The sequence below is a fragment of the Diadema setosum genome, chromosome 14 (genome assembly GCF_964275005.1).
Source record: "Diadema setosum chromosome 14, eeDiaSeto1, whole genome shotgun sequence".
Classification (NCBI taxonomy): domain Eukaryota; kingdom Metazoa; phylum Echinodermata; class Echinoidea; order Diadematoida; family Diadematidae; genus Diadema; species Diadema setosum.
Window position 1 is genome coordinate 37,421,553 of NC_092698.1, and position 18,702 is coordinate 37,440,254.

Below are 18,702 nucleotides of genomic sequence, written 5' to 3' on the forward strand. Positions count from 1 at the left end.
ATTAAGAAATCAAAAATATTATAGAAACAGCAAAAAGATGAAACAACAAGAGAGAGTATATAGGGTTATATATGATGCAAAATAAATACCGATAGTCCTAAACAACCATTCTTGTTTTTGTTTTTGCAAAATATTAATGACATGTACAATATGGCAGAAGGGGAAAAGAGGAAAATGAGTTAAATGGATGATATACATGTAGCTTTTTTCGTGAGATAATGAGAAACATTTTATGAATTATGAAAGAGCATACAATTCTAAGAGGAATTCAGAGTTTGTTAAGTGAATAGTGGTTTTGAAGTGGCGGATGACATATCCAAAACAAAGCAATCTTGATAAAAGGTGGCACTCACGTTTTATTACGAATCGTTTGTTTTTCTTTGTTTTTTGATATCTCATGCATTTCAAACCCAATTTTCATCGAATAAACATTGAAGTTCTCTTAGAATTATAATTATGTTTTTGATATTTCATAAGTGGTTTTTAATTACCCATACAAGAGGTTAAAAGCTGAATCTCCACCTCAGTCAAAAACATACAATCCCTTACACAGGGAAGTAAGAAAAGTAATACTAGTAGATGGGAGAAAAGTACTTGTCTTGGTGTAGCTAGACGTGACGATACCATCACTGTCCCATCAAGAATTTGATCTGTCCCCCCCCCCCCTTTGATAGGGGTTTCCTAAAGGCGGCATCCTCTGAAACACTCCATCCACACACACACGTCTGACTTACATGGCTAAATCTCAGGGATACACTCTGACAGTCTGACACTTGTCTGAGAAACATTAAATGACGCTCCAGCAAAAGGACGTGATCGATCAAAATTTATTCCACCACAATTTGTAAATGATGAAATCAACATTATCAACTCGGAAACTTCTCACTTCTAGTGACACTGGCATTTGAAATACTTACTAAAATCATACAAAAAAAGTCAAGACAATTATTACATTAGACGATGATATATTTTTTTCTTTTTCACGGATGGCAGATTCAATCACAGATATACGTGTAGGATCATTGTAATGAAAACGCAACAGAGAGGATAATTTCTGATCTGTGACGAAACACAGAGGAGGATCGGGCATTTTCTGTCTTTCACCTTCCACGCCCCGGCCAATAGAGTTATCTTTCCAGTCTTTAAACACTTTGTGATAGCTTTTCTGGTATAAATTGGTGGCTGTAAGTGCTGTTTTTACGCCATGTTCCTCATTACAGAATTTCTCAAACATTCTTTGATTCTCTGTCGCAAAACAAGAAGTTTAAATTTTGGTGTGTTTTTTTCCTTGTATAGCAATCGTACAGTGGCATAACTGTATTTAAGATGTTTGCCTCATAACATTCTTCAGAGTAATGTGTCTCAAGAGTGAAGGTTCCAACGACGTTTTGGTTTCGGCAATTTGAATTTACGCGATATTCTCGGCTAAAATGGTGATGACGTTAAAGTGGCTTTCCGTTACCGTGACATTGTAGTGGCTAGATCGTGCTTCTCGATATCGTATATTACATTGATAATTCATAAGGGAATATGTACATATTTACAGAGTGCAGATATCATAACTTGTGATTTTATCGAGTCTTACATCAAAACGGAAAGGCAAGACAAACATTAATCGAATACCATTAGTGAGTCGTGCAATTCATCCATTTTCCAAGTCGACGATATGAAAATATCACTCTATTTCAAGTCATGTCTAGAATTAAAATCCTCATGATGCAAGTCTCTACCAACATCTCTTCAGTCGTGACGCCAGTAATGAATTAACCTGACGAATATAACACATAGGCAGTGGTCTCCTTGTGAATACATGACACTGTTATCTGTATGTACAAATCTGAAAAGAGACCATTTTTGTTATTATCGCGACATCATTATCATGATTGTCAATATCATCATCATCAACAACAACAACATCATCAATAACTGTATTCACTTGCGATTTCTAAAAAGGAACTGACATATTGAAATGGACTTTGTCGAAGGGAAACGAATGTATCAGGCAGATTCGTTGATAAGAAGATAAACTCAGCAAAGGTGAGCTTGGTAAAGAAGTGAAACAGATTCTTCATGAAATCATATATATGATTTTGAATCTTGACAATTCCATTAAACCTGTAACTGATTACACAACTCATCGGAAACGGTGAATGACCGAAACGAAAACAGGTTATCATGTAGAGAGGGTGCTGTATATGGGCCTCTGTTGTCTAGAAGCATGCAGTTTCCTTCAAGCCACGTGAGCCAATCAAGAGATTTAGTTTCAAAGTGAAATCATAAGGAGAGCTACATTATGATCTATTCAAAAATTGCGTCATTCATTTTCTTTTTATTTATACTGTGAACGGCGCGGAATAGATGGAATGAAACTTGTAATACTTTCAAAGAAGGTAATTCACTACGAGACGGGTAGGTCATCAAAAAGGAATATCAATATTTTGGAGAAAATCTGACGGGGGCAACAGAATTGTTTTATACTGATTCTCCTGCGCGACAGTTCTCGTTATGCATCTTTCTCATCTGCTCACGTGACGTTTTAAGTCATAGACGAGGGTGTTACCTACTATCTGCTTCTCAGTTTTCTACACTGATGATGATTATTCCGTTTCCACAAAAAGCAAACTAAAATATATAATTGTAGATACTGAAAGGATTGGCATATATCATTTAATATTCCTGTTTCATGATGAAAATTACAACTGCGTATCAGACTGCAACTGAATATATTCTTAATATATATTTTTAACCCTAAAATTATTCAGTCAAAGCTTCAAGCGAAGGAAGATAAGGGTGATAAAACTTTTTTATTCAGTCTGAATCTGACACTGTCATTCCAAAATTGATGACTGCTATGGAATCAATTATACCTGTCCATGGATGTCACCGCCCAATATTCAAATCCACTAACAGGTTGTTCATCGCTGATTGTGTTCAACCCGAGAACTCTGATGTAATACAGGTTCAAGGCTTGCGATCCCTTTCACCGAGTTATTTCTTAACTGGATATTTTCTATACCAACACGTACCCTTATAACAGTGTTTGCCAGCAAACAATTTTAGTAATGGTTTTGACTTGCACAAGACATAGCGTTTTATTAAAAGTACAGTGCATTCTGCATGCTTTAAAGAGTTTTGCATTCGTCCATTGATATTCAGCGTGTTCACACGCAGACATAATACCAATTAACACTTAGAATAAGGTTGTGCGAAAATAAGATGAGAAGAAGGGATTATTTTGAGATTGAGTGTATGAATAGTACATGTTCTGCAGTACTCAGTATACCGACAATTGTTCTGTCACATCTCTTCAGTATAACTCAGAGAATATCTTACCAAGTAACGAAGCACCAAACACTGCCATTCGTATGTGACACAAACGACGCTGTTATCTGATATGAACTTACAAATTGGAGAATGCTTATCTTAATCTATATTGTCATGACATTAATTGTGTTGAGGAATATTGGTAAAATACACTGGAATTAAAATTTCACCTAAAGGGCATTATGCAAAGAAAATGAAGACACTAAAGAGGGATTTTAACACGATGTTTTAAAACAATACACGAATTGCTCTATAAAGATAACAATATGTCACCACTGCACTGAAGTGTTCACCGGTCGACAGGATTGCAATCAATTTGTACTGGCTCGGTCTCTTCTTCACGAGACAGGGTGAGTATAGATTCGTGTTTCCATAAATCACGTGACGTATTTCTTGTCGGAAACACAGTCAAAACATTAACCCTATATTTCGTCAAATCAAGTTTTAATCAATGCACGTAGAATGATAATTGCCGACCATTGTTTTGTCAGCTAAACATGGCCACCGTTGTTTGCTTCTGAACTGTAGATCGTATACTGACGGGAATGGCGCGATGATGATTCTTTTGTGAAATGCATTGCTAAATGAAAATACCTACACATAAATGAACGTAATTTGAATGCAAGAAAGGGAAATCAGTGTCCTATTTATTAATTTTCATATACTTGGTCAACATTAAACGAGGCTTATCCATTTTCAGTCGTATAGTGCAAACACACCATTACATCATGGATCATAAGAATGTAGTATGCCTCATTATTTCATACCAAACCTCCTTGGAAATTATGAGACACTATTGGTAAAAAAAATAAAAATATGGGTCAAATACCAAATATCAGTAACTTCTTGTTTCATTGTAGTAGGCATCAATAAGCCAATTTCTAACATTCGAGATAAATCAAAATGTCAGGTCAGATTAGCGCAAATCTCATTCTGGTACTGATGACTTTTTTCACATCTGGGGGATTAGAGCTTGTAGGCGCCTATCCTCTTCGGTATTATCGCAAAATTTACAGTCTTGGAAGTTGTAAATTAAGACACTGGTTTCGCACAACATTGTAAGCGAGGAGAATGAACTAATCAGCTACTTGTCTCCATATCATTCATATTAAATCATACACATTTAACGTAAATGTTGGAACAGCTAACACTCTGCATTTAGTCAGCCTCTAGCAGCCTTACCCGTTTCTCTCAACCATTCCCTGTCTCATCAAACACAGTTATAATTCCGTGCATCTCGTGTTGCGAGAACCAGACCGGCTATCCACCGGCTGTTTCATCTTCTCTCCGGGAATCCCGTTCGGCATGGTGCGGGTGCAGGCAACGGTGGTTGGTGGTTGCTCGTGCTTACGACATCGAATAAAGAACATCAGCGCCTTTCTGTGGCTTGTGCTCATCACGAAGATGATCCAGGGGTTGATGCACGAGTTGGCGAGTGACGAGAAGTAGTATATATATCGAAAAGCGTGAAAGCCTGGCATCTGGCTGATTGATTCAGGGTGGAGCTGGAACCAGACAATGAAGACGTAGTACGGTAGCCATAGAGTACCGAAAAAGAGCGCCAGTAGAAGGACGGTAAGAGCGAGTCGTCTGCGAGCGGAAAAATGGCGCGCTCCTGGCTGGGTCTCGCCCGCAAACGCTCCTGCACTTTTGAACAGAGTATGAGCGATGATGGTATAGAGGCATGCTATGATCACAAGTGGCACAATGTACATTAACAAAGCTTTGAGAATTTCGTATATCTGTGCTTCGATACTGAACAGTCTGGTGTAGAAACATTGCGGAGAGCTGTCGTCACCTTCGACATGGGCGTAGGCAAGAACGGGCGTAGCGACCACGCAAGAGGCGAACCACACTGCGCAGGCTGCAAGGACTCCACGTCGCGTACGACCTCCGTGACGGATTGTGCCACCACGGACAAGCACGGAATACCGTTCAATGCTCAGCGCTGTTAAGGAGTAGACGCAGATACCTTGTCCCACACCTTGTGTGAAGTTGACCAATTTGCAGGCGACATGTCCGTACTGCCAGCAGGGGCTCAGCTCGTGTTCCAAGAAGAATGGACCCGATGCCGCCACATAGAGCAGGTCTCCCAATGCCAGGTTAGTGAGGAGAATGTTCGCCGAGGTGCGTAACCGAGGATTGCTCAAAATCACCATCATTAGGAAACTGTTGCCAAGGAAACCAATGAAGAAGAATATGCCCAAAATTATGGCATTTCTAGCAAAACCGTGGTCCACCTTCTGACAGCTGGGGGGAATGATAATCGAGGAGCTGTACCCGTCGTAGATATCGAACGAAGAATTCGCCTGTTCGCTGAGTCCTAGAACTGGCATCATCATAGACGTTAGCTCCATCTTAACTTTCTTCAGAAGAGCCACACTTCAACCACTTCACCAATTAAAATACACCTTCTTCCAGTGCGTAGTGCGTTGATAACTCTATTAATTTCAATTACCTTGACTCCATCATACACGCTTCATATCAATTTCTGATCCTTCATGAATCTTTGTTAACACGGAAAAGCTGTAATTTACAGAGCATTGACGATCGTAACGCACTCAGTAAAATAACAGTTCTTACACCCACAAACGCTGCCAACGTAAAAGTGCATGTAGTTGCGTTTTCCTAACACGAAAGGATAAAAAAAAAAAACATCAAATTTTCAAATCCGTTGGTGAAATATTTTGATTAAGGAGAGAAATGCCTTATACTTTAAGTTAGTGTGCAACTATCACGTGTCGCTATGGCCGCAACTTCCATCCTCACCAAACGTGGATCCACAACGTCGCGAAAGCCGGCTTTTCAAACTGCGCTCTCTGTGAAAATGGAGCTGTGGTGGCGAATATTTCTTTACCCCGCGCTGCGGGAGGGAAATGAATACGAAGCCATGTAATGGCTTTCGATTGGCCGTACGTCACACGCCAACCAACTATTTTATCTACCGTAAATGAAGCCCCGCCCTTCTCACTGGCACACCATCGAATGGCATGCGCGAACAATGATTGATTGCCCCTAACTGCGCATCGATTCCGCCTACAATGCATGCGATTGGTTGTCCAGGAGGAATATTTTCTCACTTCTAAACCTTTCAACAACCAAGTACATCTCATTCAAAGAGAAAAGATACGTAACAGCTAAAATGTTCGCACTATGGTTAAGGTGATGAGGAATAACTGGGAATAACACACAAAATAATATTTCCAGGAAACATCTGATTTTCGTCAATGTGCATCTCAACATGACATGTTGATTTGACCATGGAGCTCTCTGTTAGTAGCTCCATGGTCTTACTCTAATGCTATCATACTAATATTGTACAGCAATTACAACTGTAGTCTCTACATTACAACTTCCCCAATGAAGGAATGAATGAAAAAAAGAATGAGATTGATAAACAAACGACCGAATGGATAAATAATTGACTACACTATCAGGCGTCAGTTTGTCAGTCGTGCGAAAAAATATGAAAACAAAGCAATAACGACGGAGAAAATTTATGGCATTCAAGAAGACATAGACAAAGTAATGAGATTTCTAGTAGAATTATACAACATGAATATAATCCTCAATTAGGGACAATGGAAAACCAAAGACATCTTGCATTCAAAGTGCATTGGCCAAAATTAAGAGGGGCTGGACTACAGTTAAATGCCAATTTCTAACAATAAACAGTGATATCGGGTAGAAGGTACAATAGCGTTTAGGATGGAAACGGGTTATCAGAATGGCAACTGCCATAAATGGAATATTTTTTATCTTTTTTCCTCTCTCCCCCGCTCCTTCTCTGAGGCCCAAACTGTCCCTGTCTCAGTCTTGATATTTAACATTGCATTTATCCACTCATTTTGATAAACATATCAAGCGATTGCTCATATATTTGCTACGAATATAGAGTTGAATTTCAGAATCACGGAAAAAATCAATGACTCTTTTTACGTAAAGAGAGATTTATTTTCCAAATTTCATGTAAAGGTTTGTCCACAGCCACATCGCCAAAACAAACCAAACCAAACAACAACAACAAACAATGACAAAACTAAAACAGAAAAACACATTAAGTTGCCAGGACAGAATGAGTGACGAACCTGCGGTGTAATCTCCGACATTAGTGGAATATTGAACTGTAAATGGCGCTTAGGTCGCCATGCTGTAATTTCGCCTCTTCGTTGTTTGAAGCATTTTGTTTGCGTCGTCTCCGTTTACGCCAAACATAGCTTCGCGGAAGCCCGGCTGTGAGAGACCCAGGCTGGGCTGGCTGTGCCGAGCGGAAGCCACTGATATCAAGCTGTCACAGAACGGTCCATTACATTAATGCCCCTCTATCGACTGAATAAAACACTGCCCATCATAACAACACGACCCCAGAGGGGGTGACTGGGTGTAAACTCCCCACGAGTGGGGGGACACTGACAGCGTCCTGTATCGCCGCGTAAGGATGACTTGGGGAGTAAGAGGTGAAGATGCGTGTGGGATTTCGAAAATAACCCACATCAGTGAGATAGAAATGTTCTCACAGGCTTGGGTCTCTCAAATATAACTTGTATACCCTTTATTTATGCAGATATGCCGGTATCACTTAATCTCCGGTCATGTCAAAAGTCAGAATTTCCATCTCGGAGTTGGCAGAAAAACATAAACCCCACATAAACAAAAGCAAAATAAAATGATTAACGCTTGCTGGTTGTTAAGGGGCTGATTCTCTGCGATATGTACATCATTATGCAACAATAATCTATGTAAAATGAAAGTTGTTTGACACTAAAGTTCTACTTTCCTGAAGGTGATATGTGACCCTTCCATGTCGGGTCACGAAATGTTGGTAGTCAGGCATTTTAAACAGCTTAGGATATTAAACATTGCTAGCAAACACATTTGTAGCCTCTTCTGATCCTGGTCTGATTTTGTATTATATTTCCTTTCTCTTCGATACCGATATGTCTCAATACATGTGTCCACTTTAAAATCACACTTACAAAATCACGTGACTCTTATCATTTCATCGACACTGAAAACAAAGACGGATGTCTTGCTGTCAAAAGGAAGTTATTTCTCTATGTCCCTTGCAATGTCTCGTTGCTATGGTAAAAATTATGCGTCACATTACTCTTTTTAGTTTGTGGCATAAAAGGCCCAATTGTCTTCTTTTTTTTTTTACTTTTGAGATGGATGATATTGTGTATTGACGCCGTGAGACTCATAAAAAACAACTAAACACATTAAATCGAAAACAGTAACACACTTTTTTTTTTGTTAGTAAATGTCATTCTGCGATGTTTTATGTCCTGTGTTTTAAAGGACCCCAATGAAAACGAACTAATGCTGACTTGGGCCACCCTTTTAAAAAATGTGAAATGAATGAATGAATAAATAAGTAAATAAGTTACTACATAAATAAATAAACGAATAAATAAATAAACATTTACACACGGAAATGTTGTGAAGATTTAAACGAAACGAAACCAACAGCTACCAAATGTCGATCATAGAGTCAATCATCCCATGACGAAGTTTGTGTTTACCTATAGGTGTACGTGTAGTCACATGGGTCGTAGGCTAATTCCATTATCAGTAACCCGAAGTCAAAAGGAAATTTACTGACGTCGGGTTCAAAGTCTCCAAGAATTGGGGAAATATCCAAGGGGTATATAGATATCACATGTCAGCTAGTTGAAGGGGAGTTGATACGACTGGATCAATACATCGTTCCCGGTATAGAAAACACGAGAGGGGTGTTGCTGAAGATGGCACATCCGGGCAGACGATCACTGGCGTTGACCATGGCGCTTTCGCCAGTCTGGCGGGCAATCATCGTGGTGCTTCTCTCCACGACGGTTGGAGCACAGTATGGTCCGTGCACCACGCATTATCCTCCCACTAAGGATGAAGCGGGCAACGATGTGTACACTGTGGTGGACCTGGCATATGACCTCAACGCCTGTACCATGGTGGACATGATCGACCGAGCTGGGTTGAGGTCGTTCTACAGCCAGAAGGGTTCGTTCATGTTTCATACTGAAGTAACTTGTTCTCGAGGAAGTACAAGATCATTGCAAAAAGCACTCAAAGCACACAAAATATCGAATCCATAAAATGCGCACAGTTGTCGCGTCGCATATTTTCGAACATTTTCTAGGCTTAATGCATTACTTTATGTATAGTCTAAGCGTGTACTCTGGAGCTGATCACTATCGACGAAACCTTAAAAAAAGAACCCCATTGTTTGCTTGAAGGTTGTTAAAAGATACCTTTACATACACTTGCCCACCTTGTAAAAGGACTAATCGTAGTGACTCAATTTTTCAGATTAAAACAGCTAATTGACTGAAATATCAAGGCGCGCTGCATTCCTAAACGTATAATAAGGAAGATGCTTTAACATCGTTGTTCAGCTTACTTAATAGTCGGAAAACTAGCGTGACCCTCTTTAAAACCACTTTATAACTTTCCAGTCAAATCCAATTGAAACAAAAATATTGTTATGCAAATAATGGGACATCAACTTGCAGATCATAAATTGACTCTTCTCCCCTCTCTCTATTATAGTGTAGGTTAAGGGCACTGTCGTCTTTTTCCTTTTATTGCACACAGATCATACCCTCGTTTTATTTGCCTTTTTCCAGGCCCGCTCACGTTATTTGCACCATACGACCTTGCATTTGAATTTCTACCCGACGACATCTACAACAAACTGATGTCGAATAAAACGTATCTACAGGAACTGCTTCTTTTCCACACCTTTCCCGGCGTCATTGGCGATGTCAACGATATCTACCAAGATGAACTGCTCCCGTCGATAATTCCTGGCAAGAACATTCGACTCAACATCTATCAGCTGAAAAGTGGGTCAAACAACACGCAACAGGTGACAGGGGTAAGTATAGAGAAACTAGGGAGGTGGAAGTTTTCCACCTCCCTGGAGAAACATCAACGTCAGGGCAGGGCTCGTGTATTAACTCTCTCATTGCTATTGCTAACCTATTTGTGTAGAAAGTCAACAGATTTTGAGAATGTGGTTTAGGGAAGGTTAACCAGCTCCTTAAGATGCAACAAATAGTTTCTTCTTCAGCCTCTTCATTACAAATAGTTAAATAAAGTTAAATTGTTTTTAGTTTTCTTTGTTCGTTTTAACACAAAAAGCATCATCCAATTACGTCATGACATTTCACTGATTTGAGAACTGTGATAGCACGATATAAATTTTGGATACTGACGTGAACATCATCATTTTTTCCCCAGATATGAATCATATCCCTGTGTCTATTTCCTTCCCTCCAAATATTCTCGATCCAGCGGATCACAGCTTGTGGAGGTCCCATCATTGATGGCGGTAATTGCAGCAACGGGGAAGTTCGAGTCATCAGCAATGTCATGCACCCTATCCCTCCGGGCAGCATCGTAGACGTCATCGATCACGATCCCGAGTTCACTCGGCTCAAGAAACTCGTCTACGCCGCAAAGTTAGACGAGTACCTCAAAGGTTATCTCCGTTTGATGCCCTTATGAGTTTGCCGCTTGTCATCACCACGTAGCCTACATCCAGGAGGGGCGGATCCAGGAATTCTGTACGGAGGGGGAGCCTTTACAAAATTAAAGGGGGCGCACGCCCCCCCCCCCCCATTTTCTTTTTATTTCTTTTGTTTTAACAAAAAATAAAGGGGAGGCGCGCGCCCAGTGCGCTCCCTCCTGGATCCGCCTCTGTAATAACTGGAGTTTTCTCCCCGTGTCTGTCTTTTTCTTTTCAAAGAAATGAATACGCGCTGTAATATAATACAATATAGTATAATATAATATAATATAATATAATATAACATAATATAATATATTCCCACAAATACGCACACACACACACATACAAAAATGATATACGCCTATATGGGTGTGCGTGTGTGTGTGTGTGTGTGCAGTGCTGTGTATTATGTAGCTGCTCCTTTCATGGTATTCTTTTTTTGTTGTCGTAAAAATGAAATCATCTATTTTACATTCTAATCTTCCCGTAAGAACACTCTCTGAGGTTCCACAAGGGGAAGAGAGAAGTGTATCGTTCAATCTATAATAATTAGTGGTGACCATTTCTACGTCACTGCACCTCCCTTTGCAGGTGGACCATTCACCTTCTTCCCGCCAACAAACGCTGCCTTTGACAAGGTGCCTCCCGACGTCTTGAAGGAGTTCGAAGACAACACCACCTTGACACGAGATCTGCTGACCTACCACCTTTTGGATTGGACTCTCTACGCATCGGGCAGCTATGAAGGGGAAACTCTGGTCACCGTACAAGGAGGAAATATTAATCTCACCGTCTGGTATGGTATGTATGTGCTTAGTCAATCTGGTTACTCTCATAATTGAATAATGGGTCTATCTACCAAGATATGCCTTTCTGTGTTAACGCTGATCAAGTTTGGACTATCTGAATGAAAAACAACTCTCAACAATTGTATCAAAAATGTATAGGTATGATGTTTATTGTATAAAAAGCAAACAAACGGATACAAAGGGAAGAGAACCCATTTTCACTTCCCTGCAGCCATGATTTTCCTCTGACAGTCATTTTTGCGTGCTTATTTCTTTTTCCGCAGGTATACGCTGAAGCTATAATTATGTAAGCTTTTTATTAAATCATTCATCTGTTTGGCAACTCAATGTGTAAGTGTGTCTTTTTGAGTAATCATCCAAATGTCCGGAACTCCAACACATCTTTGTATATTTACACTAGAGATGTCGCTACGGCGACTGGTGTGCCTCCGCCATAATGCATGATTCTCCTAATAGGTTTATAGTACATGTGGACAATGTGTGATGACAGTTTCACATAATTGGCAAAATATCAAAATAACAGGTTTGTCACAATTGTGTTGAATGTTCACCTTACTTGACCTCACAATGTAGGTTTAATTGGATGAATGGGAGAGCATGTATTTGAGGATTTGAGGATTTCTACTTGACTTTGACCCTTTTATAAGTTTATGCATTGAGTAATTTTCAAGGTATGGAGAAAAAAGTGCAGTTTCTGTATTGAATAGTAAATTGTTACCATTTTCACATGGCCCTTGATCCTTGACCTTTGACCATAAGACCCTAAAATTCACAAGAGAGTCACTATCAGGCAGAATATGCATAAAGATGTACATGTACTAAGTTGCAAGACAACTTGAGTCACTTCCGAGATATCGAGGAAGAAGAAAAGTTCAGCACTTTCACTTGATCTTTGACCTTTTGACCTTTGACCTTTTTGGCAAAAAGACTTCCCAGAGAATCTCTATTTGGTAATACATGTATACACCAAATAAAAAAAAAAGATCCTGCAGGTATTGCATAAATATGAGGGGAATAGTCAAATTTGGAAGAGTTGACCTTGACCTGTGACCCCCTGACCTTTGACCTAATGACCCCAAATTCCCTATATAATCACTGCCAGTCAGTAAATGCATATACATTATGTTTCATGAAGATACCTTGAACAATTTCCATATAGAGAAAAACAGTAAAATCTTAACATTTTCACTTGAAATTTGACCTTTGACCTCATGACCTGAAACTCTCACCAGAGAATCTTAATTGGGTAGTACTATATACACTAAGTTTCAAGAAAATATCTTCAGGAATTGCACAGATATGGGGGAAATAGTGAAACTTTGAGCATTTGACCTTGACCTTTTGACCTTTGACCTTGAACATGTAAACCCTAAAATTGATAGGCACAACTTCACTCCCTTATACACATGCATGCCAAGTTTCATTAAGATACCTCGAAAGATTTTTTAGTTACGCTGTTCACAAAATTGATTACGGACGGACGGAAGGACGGACGGACGGACAACCCAAAAACATAATGCCTCCGGCACCACTACGTGGCGGAGACATAATTATGTATTGGGTAGGCCTACATAGACAGTCCTTTCATTGTCAATGTAACTGCAGTGATCTAATTGCTGACGTATGAAAATGACTTACAGTGCGTAATGACAAGAAAATACTATGTATATATTATCATTGATCAAATAAAAATGAATGAAATATACTAATATGTGATTTTTTTTAAATTTCAGATGCATTGTGGGTGAACGGACATGAGAACGCAAGAGTCATCTACCAAGATTACAATGTCTACAACGGCGTGATGCATATCATTGACAACGTGCTCATCCCGCCTTTAGTATTAAAGAAAAATTGAATGCAGTGCAAACCAAGTGTTCGTGTTTAAAAAAAAAAAAAAAAATATATATATATATATATATATATATATATATATATATATATATTTGTCGATTCGATCCTAAAACTAATAAGAAATCCCAGTCATCGTTGGACCGTTTTACCCCATCGGATAATGGCGAATGACGTTGTGTCTTTTCAATGACACTCTATGTGTAAATGCAATCTTTTGATGGAAATTAGTGAATCCTTTAATCATAATGTTGTTATCGTGTGTGTGCATGCCGAAGTCAGATTTGGGCTTATACGTGTTCTACGTATACGTATACGTGTTTTCAGATGGTTTTACCCTATTTCGAGAGTGTTGAATATGAATCTGCACGATATGTAACTCTTGCATCCTTGAGGATTTTGAGATATTCAAGATGGCCGCCAACATCTGCCATTCCTACATATTTCCTAATGAAAATGGTGAAAAAAAAAATGTTTCACCCTATTTCGGGGTGCTGAATCCAAATCTGGACGAGGCAACGTTTACACCCTTGAAGGTTTTGAGATATTCAAGATACTGCCAAAATGGCCGCAAAAAAAAAAAAAAAAAAAAATCTGAAATCCTATGGGTGCATTGTATGTCTCGTAGGACGTGCTCGCCCTGCCTTAAATGTGGAGCGAATTGATACGAGCAGAAATCCCGACACGAAAGCATGGTATTCTCTATATACGCAATCCGTATAAAAACCCCGGCTTGCATTATCCATTGTCCAGTCCAGTCTTTTGAACTTCAATCCTCGGCCATGCACTGGAAAAATACTTGGTGTCAAAGATTCTTTTCAGCGACGGGCAAGGTCTACCAACAGGTATATTCAAACTGCCATCACACATTCACAACCTGCTGTATACATAATCCCTGGAGCTCGTGAATTGTGGTTTCGAGGGGGTTAATGTGACAAAATTCCTTTTCAGCGACGGATAAGGTCTAACTACAGGTGTATTGAAACTGCACTCGCTGTTCACAACCTGCTCACAGAATCACGGGAACTCTGGAATTGTAGTTTCGAAGGGATCAATTCTGTATTTTGTATCTACATTGTATGCACTTGATGAGGACAATTAAAGGTTTGGCCTCACGCGCGAGTCTTTTCTACACGTCATCCAACATAATGTGGCATGTAATGGTGGTGCTATACTCTCTAAATTATAAAGAAAGCGGCTGGCACGAAAGACTAGTCTACCTGGGAACCATTCATGCAGACTCACCAAGAAGTCAATAAAAGAGATGCAACCCCCGGATGGTCGGGAGGAATTCTCCCTGGTGGTCGCCATGAGTGGACGTACAGCACGTACGCGCCCCCCCCCCCCCCAATTAAAGCCCAAGGGGGGGGGGGGGGCACATTGTGCCCCCCTACCAGATTTTCATTTGCCACTCCTTCGCCCTTAATCCGATTTCAACCAAATTTGGTGACTTTTCCTCAAATCTTATCGCGAATATTTTGATATATAATTTAGCTATATTTGATGTTGCTGGTTGCCATGGCAACCATAAACTGACAACCATGTCAGTCAGATTTTGCACCTTTTTTCCTTTCCCATTTCATTTAATAGCATTACAGTGTATGAAATGGATGTTTCTTGGCTGAAATTTGTTGAGGGAGCAAAATTTGAAGTAATTATGGTCTTGGAAAGTTTTTCTTATTATTTCCTTTGTTATTATGTGACAAAGGCATAAAACAGTAGATATAATAAAGATAATTGAAAACATTAATACTTTCTAAAGATTGCCCTTCTGTTTTGGGTAATTTTGATTCCTTCACCCAAGTTACGCCTCTAATATCATTAGTTTATCATATTATCAATTTGCAATCTCAAAATTCCACTATTATGCAAATATGAAATGTCATAACTATACATGTACCCATCCCAAACATTTCATCTCAGGTCTGACAATGTATTATTATGTTGATGTAAATAGCGCCCCCATGCGGTGACCTTGAGAAATTCAACCATAACAAATGATAAAATTCTACTTGCTTATCATTTGTGACAAATATGAAAATGATTGGTCTATAATAAGACATATATAATATGGATAAAGAAATTATACAGAAAAATCGTGTTTATAGCATATTATCCTATGTTTTTTCTTTATATTTTGGTTAATAGCGCCCTCCATAGGTGACCTTGAGAAAATTCAAATGTGCCGTCATGTAGAGTATGAGTTACTCTACCCATGTGCCAAATATGACGATGATACATCAAATAATAAAGAAGTTATGTAGGGGGGCACAATGTGCCCCCCCCCCTTGGGCCTGCGAGGGGTCAAAATAGCTTGGGCTTAATAGGGTTAAGCAAGCATGGACCCACCCACCACACAGGAACAAACACACACACCATCAGCACCACATCCGCACCACGCCCAGCAACCACGCACCACCACCACCACCACGATCTGGAACAAACCCAACAGCAAACTGCTGTGAAACGCAAGTACGTGTACTCCTAGTTCCAACAAAGTCCGGATGTCAGATTGTGAGCCTATCCTTATTTTGACCTTGGACAAGGATACTGCATCTGAACTTGTATGATTCAATTCTTCTCAGGGTTTTGAGAAATTAAAGATGACAAACAAAACTCTGAAATAATGGTTTAAAAAAAAATGTTTGGAGTGATTCTGAAAGTTCGTCGGTCATTTTGAATACCTCAAACCTTCAAGGATGCAAGAGTTGCATCACCCAGATCGGGATTCAGAACCCTCGAATTAGGGTACAGTTGTATTAAAACTTAAAAAATAAAAAAATGGGCCGACGGTAAAACAAATTTCAACCTTTGGCTACCATTATACATGTACAAAAACATTTACAAGGATTGCATTACGATGTATACTACGACGCCATGGTCGAGCTCAGTTCTTTAGCATTTGCGTTGGCAAAATTTCACTGAAAAAGGGAATGTCCGACTTGGCTTTTTGTGTGTTAATTTAGTTTTCAAATCTGATAAGATTCACCGCAAGTGTGATAAACAGTGAGTGTGTGTGTGTGTGTGTGTGTGTGTGTGTGTGTGTGTGTGTTTGTCCATGCGTGTGTGTGTTTATATAATGTGGGTTTTATGGACTGATAACTAGTAACCTCTCACGTCCAGTGGTGGAGTGGTCTCTATTAGAGAAATTGCTACTCATTGTACACATTGGAACACGCGATAACTTGTTGCTGAGAGCATGACCGTTGGACGGACTCAACCAGGGAGTGATTGGATTTAATTAACGTAGAAAATATCTTCCTCCTATGTCCATGATTCCGTGGCAAAATCGAAGGTTTTGTGTTAAAGGTTCCTTGGGAAGTAATTAAAATTGTATTAGATGCGGAAACCAATTGTATGAAAAATTAACTCGTTTTCGGTGGCGTGACATTCACATGCTACCTCAAGGTCTTTTATTCTCGTAGGACTCGTGTAACTACCTGTGCATTTGTACGCCGCCTACATAATTGGTAGGAAAAAATATGGACGGTAGAACATAGAGTATTTCATCACGAGAGGTCTCCCTTGTTACACTGGTGGACAAGAACTAGAATCTCACCTTTTTTTTTTTAATACATACATTGTACTTGAAGAGTGTCTTTTGATTTGACATTTTCGATGAGGTTATCATTTCCTATTTTCTTTATCAACTGTCATATCGTAATGATATTCATTACGATGTTATCTGAGGTTCTGTCATACTGATAATACTAGCCATAACTGACATTTTATTTCAAGAACTAATCGTGTCCATTCTCATGTGCATTATCCCTCTACCCTGTTATGTCCCGAGTTTCATGTCTCCCTGAAATAGTTTCTTCCTAGAGAATGAAAAGTCTAGTACGCAATACCATTCCAGTTCAAAAAATGAATAATCAAACAACAGTTGATTTACATGAATTCAAAGATTTCTTCATTGGTCAGTTGTATCAGTGTAGTCTTCATTATTCTCATTGGTAATGTACTTGTCCATATACCATGGATATTCCCATTCCAAGTACACATGCAATTGGGGAGAATGAAGAACAGGTTCAGCAACCCAATGGTGGGCGTTAAAGAGAACTTTCAAAGATTGATGATTTTTTCTAAGCTTTCATATAAAAATCATTCTTGTACAACTACTGTATGTTGTCCTGCAGGGAAAAGAGATGAAATGTGTGATGTAACAACTTCAAAACTTTCACCTAGTTTATCTTTTCAGAATGTAACTTCATCCTACAAACTCGTATATGTTAAGACCAAGAGGATTTTGCAAGCATATACATTATACTTCTTAGCCGCTTGGGGTTGGCTTTTGACTTCAGGAAAGACACCACAGTAGTGCAAATGTACATTGTACAAAGTAGATACGACCAGGGTATTATGACAGTAATATAGAAGTGTAGGTTTGGAATAGGTCCCCCTTCGCAAAACACCATCCCAGATGTGCCCGAGACAGGAAGAAATGTGTGTGTGTGTGTATGTATTCATACACAAGCCTTCATAACTATGTCACTTGCGATACCAAGTCTGCAGTTCTTCTCTACCCACTTTGAGCACTCCCTGCTCTCAACACATTTCTCTCTCACAGCTCCCGCTTCCTTTCCTTCTGTCCATCATACTGTAAAGTGGATATTTATGCACGAGTAATTTTTCACGTTCGGCTGGGTAAGATGAATTTCAGGCGTTTTTAATTCTGTGGAATCGGGACGTTAAAAAATTACTGGAACATGTAGCATGCAATAATATTCGTGTGCTTGTATTTTCATGTTAGCTTCTGGTTGCATGAAATTTGCAAAAATTTCCACTTTCACAGTACTCCTTGAATCGTGCTAATCTTCATGTGATATTTACTTCTGTCAGGTCATAAGATGGCTCTACTTTTACTTGATAGCATACATCATATCACATCTATCTTAAAGGGACTGCACAGTACTGGTTGAGGTGGGGATTCAGGTTTATAACATTCCTAAGTGAGATAATGAGAAACCCCTTATGAAATATGAAAGAGCACGTAATTTTAAGAAGGATTCAATGTTTATTTGATGAAAATAGGTTTTCAAATGACCGAGATATATAAAAAAAAAGGTGATAATAATAATAACAGGCGACAGGCCACGCCTTTTATTAGGATCTCTTTGTTTCACCTTGTTTTTGGATATCTCAGCCATTTCAAAACCGATTTTTCATCAAATGACCTTTTGCTACCCCTTAGAATCGCATGCTCTT

At 39.3% G+C, this 18,702-nt stretch overlaps 2 protein-coding genes across 2 annotated transcripts; one reads left to right on the forward strand and one right to left on the reverse strand.

Moving 5' to 3' along the window:
• Window positions 1-4,544: 4,544 nt before the first annotated feature.
• On the reverse strand, window positions 4,545-5,727 carry LOC140238069 (neuropeptide CCHamide-1 receptor-like). The gene has a single exon (XM_072317993.1). The coding sequence runs from the start codon at window positions 5,679-5,681 to the stop codon at window positions 4,545-4,547; it is 1,137 nt and encodes a 378-aa protein (XP_072174094.1). The 5' UTR covers window positions 5,682-5,727.
• Window positions 5,728-9,068: 3,341 nt separating this feature from the next.
• Window positions 9,069-13,501, forward strand: LOC140238335 (transforming growth factor-beta-induced protein ig-h3-like). The gene is made up of 5 exons (XM_072318268.1): window positions 9,069-9,321; window positions 9,948-10,198; window positions 10,618-10,804; window positions 11,426-11,635; window positions 13,377-13,501. The coding sequence occupies exons 1-5, from the start codon at window positions 9,069-9,071 to the stop codon at window positions 13,499-13,501; spliced, it is 1,026 nt and encodes a 341-aa protein (XP_072174369.1).
• The last annotated feature ends 5,201 nt before the right edge of the window (window positions 13,502-18,702 follow it).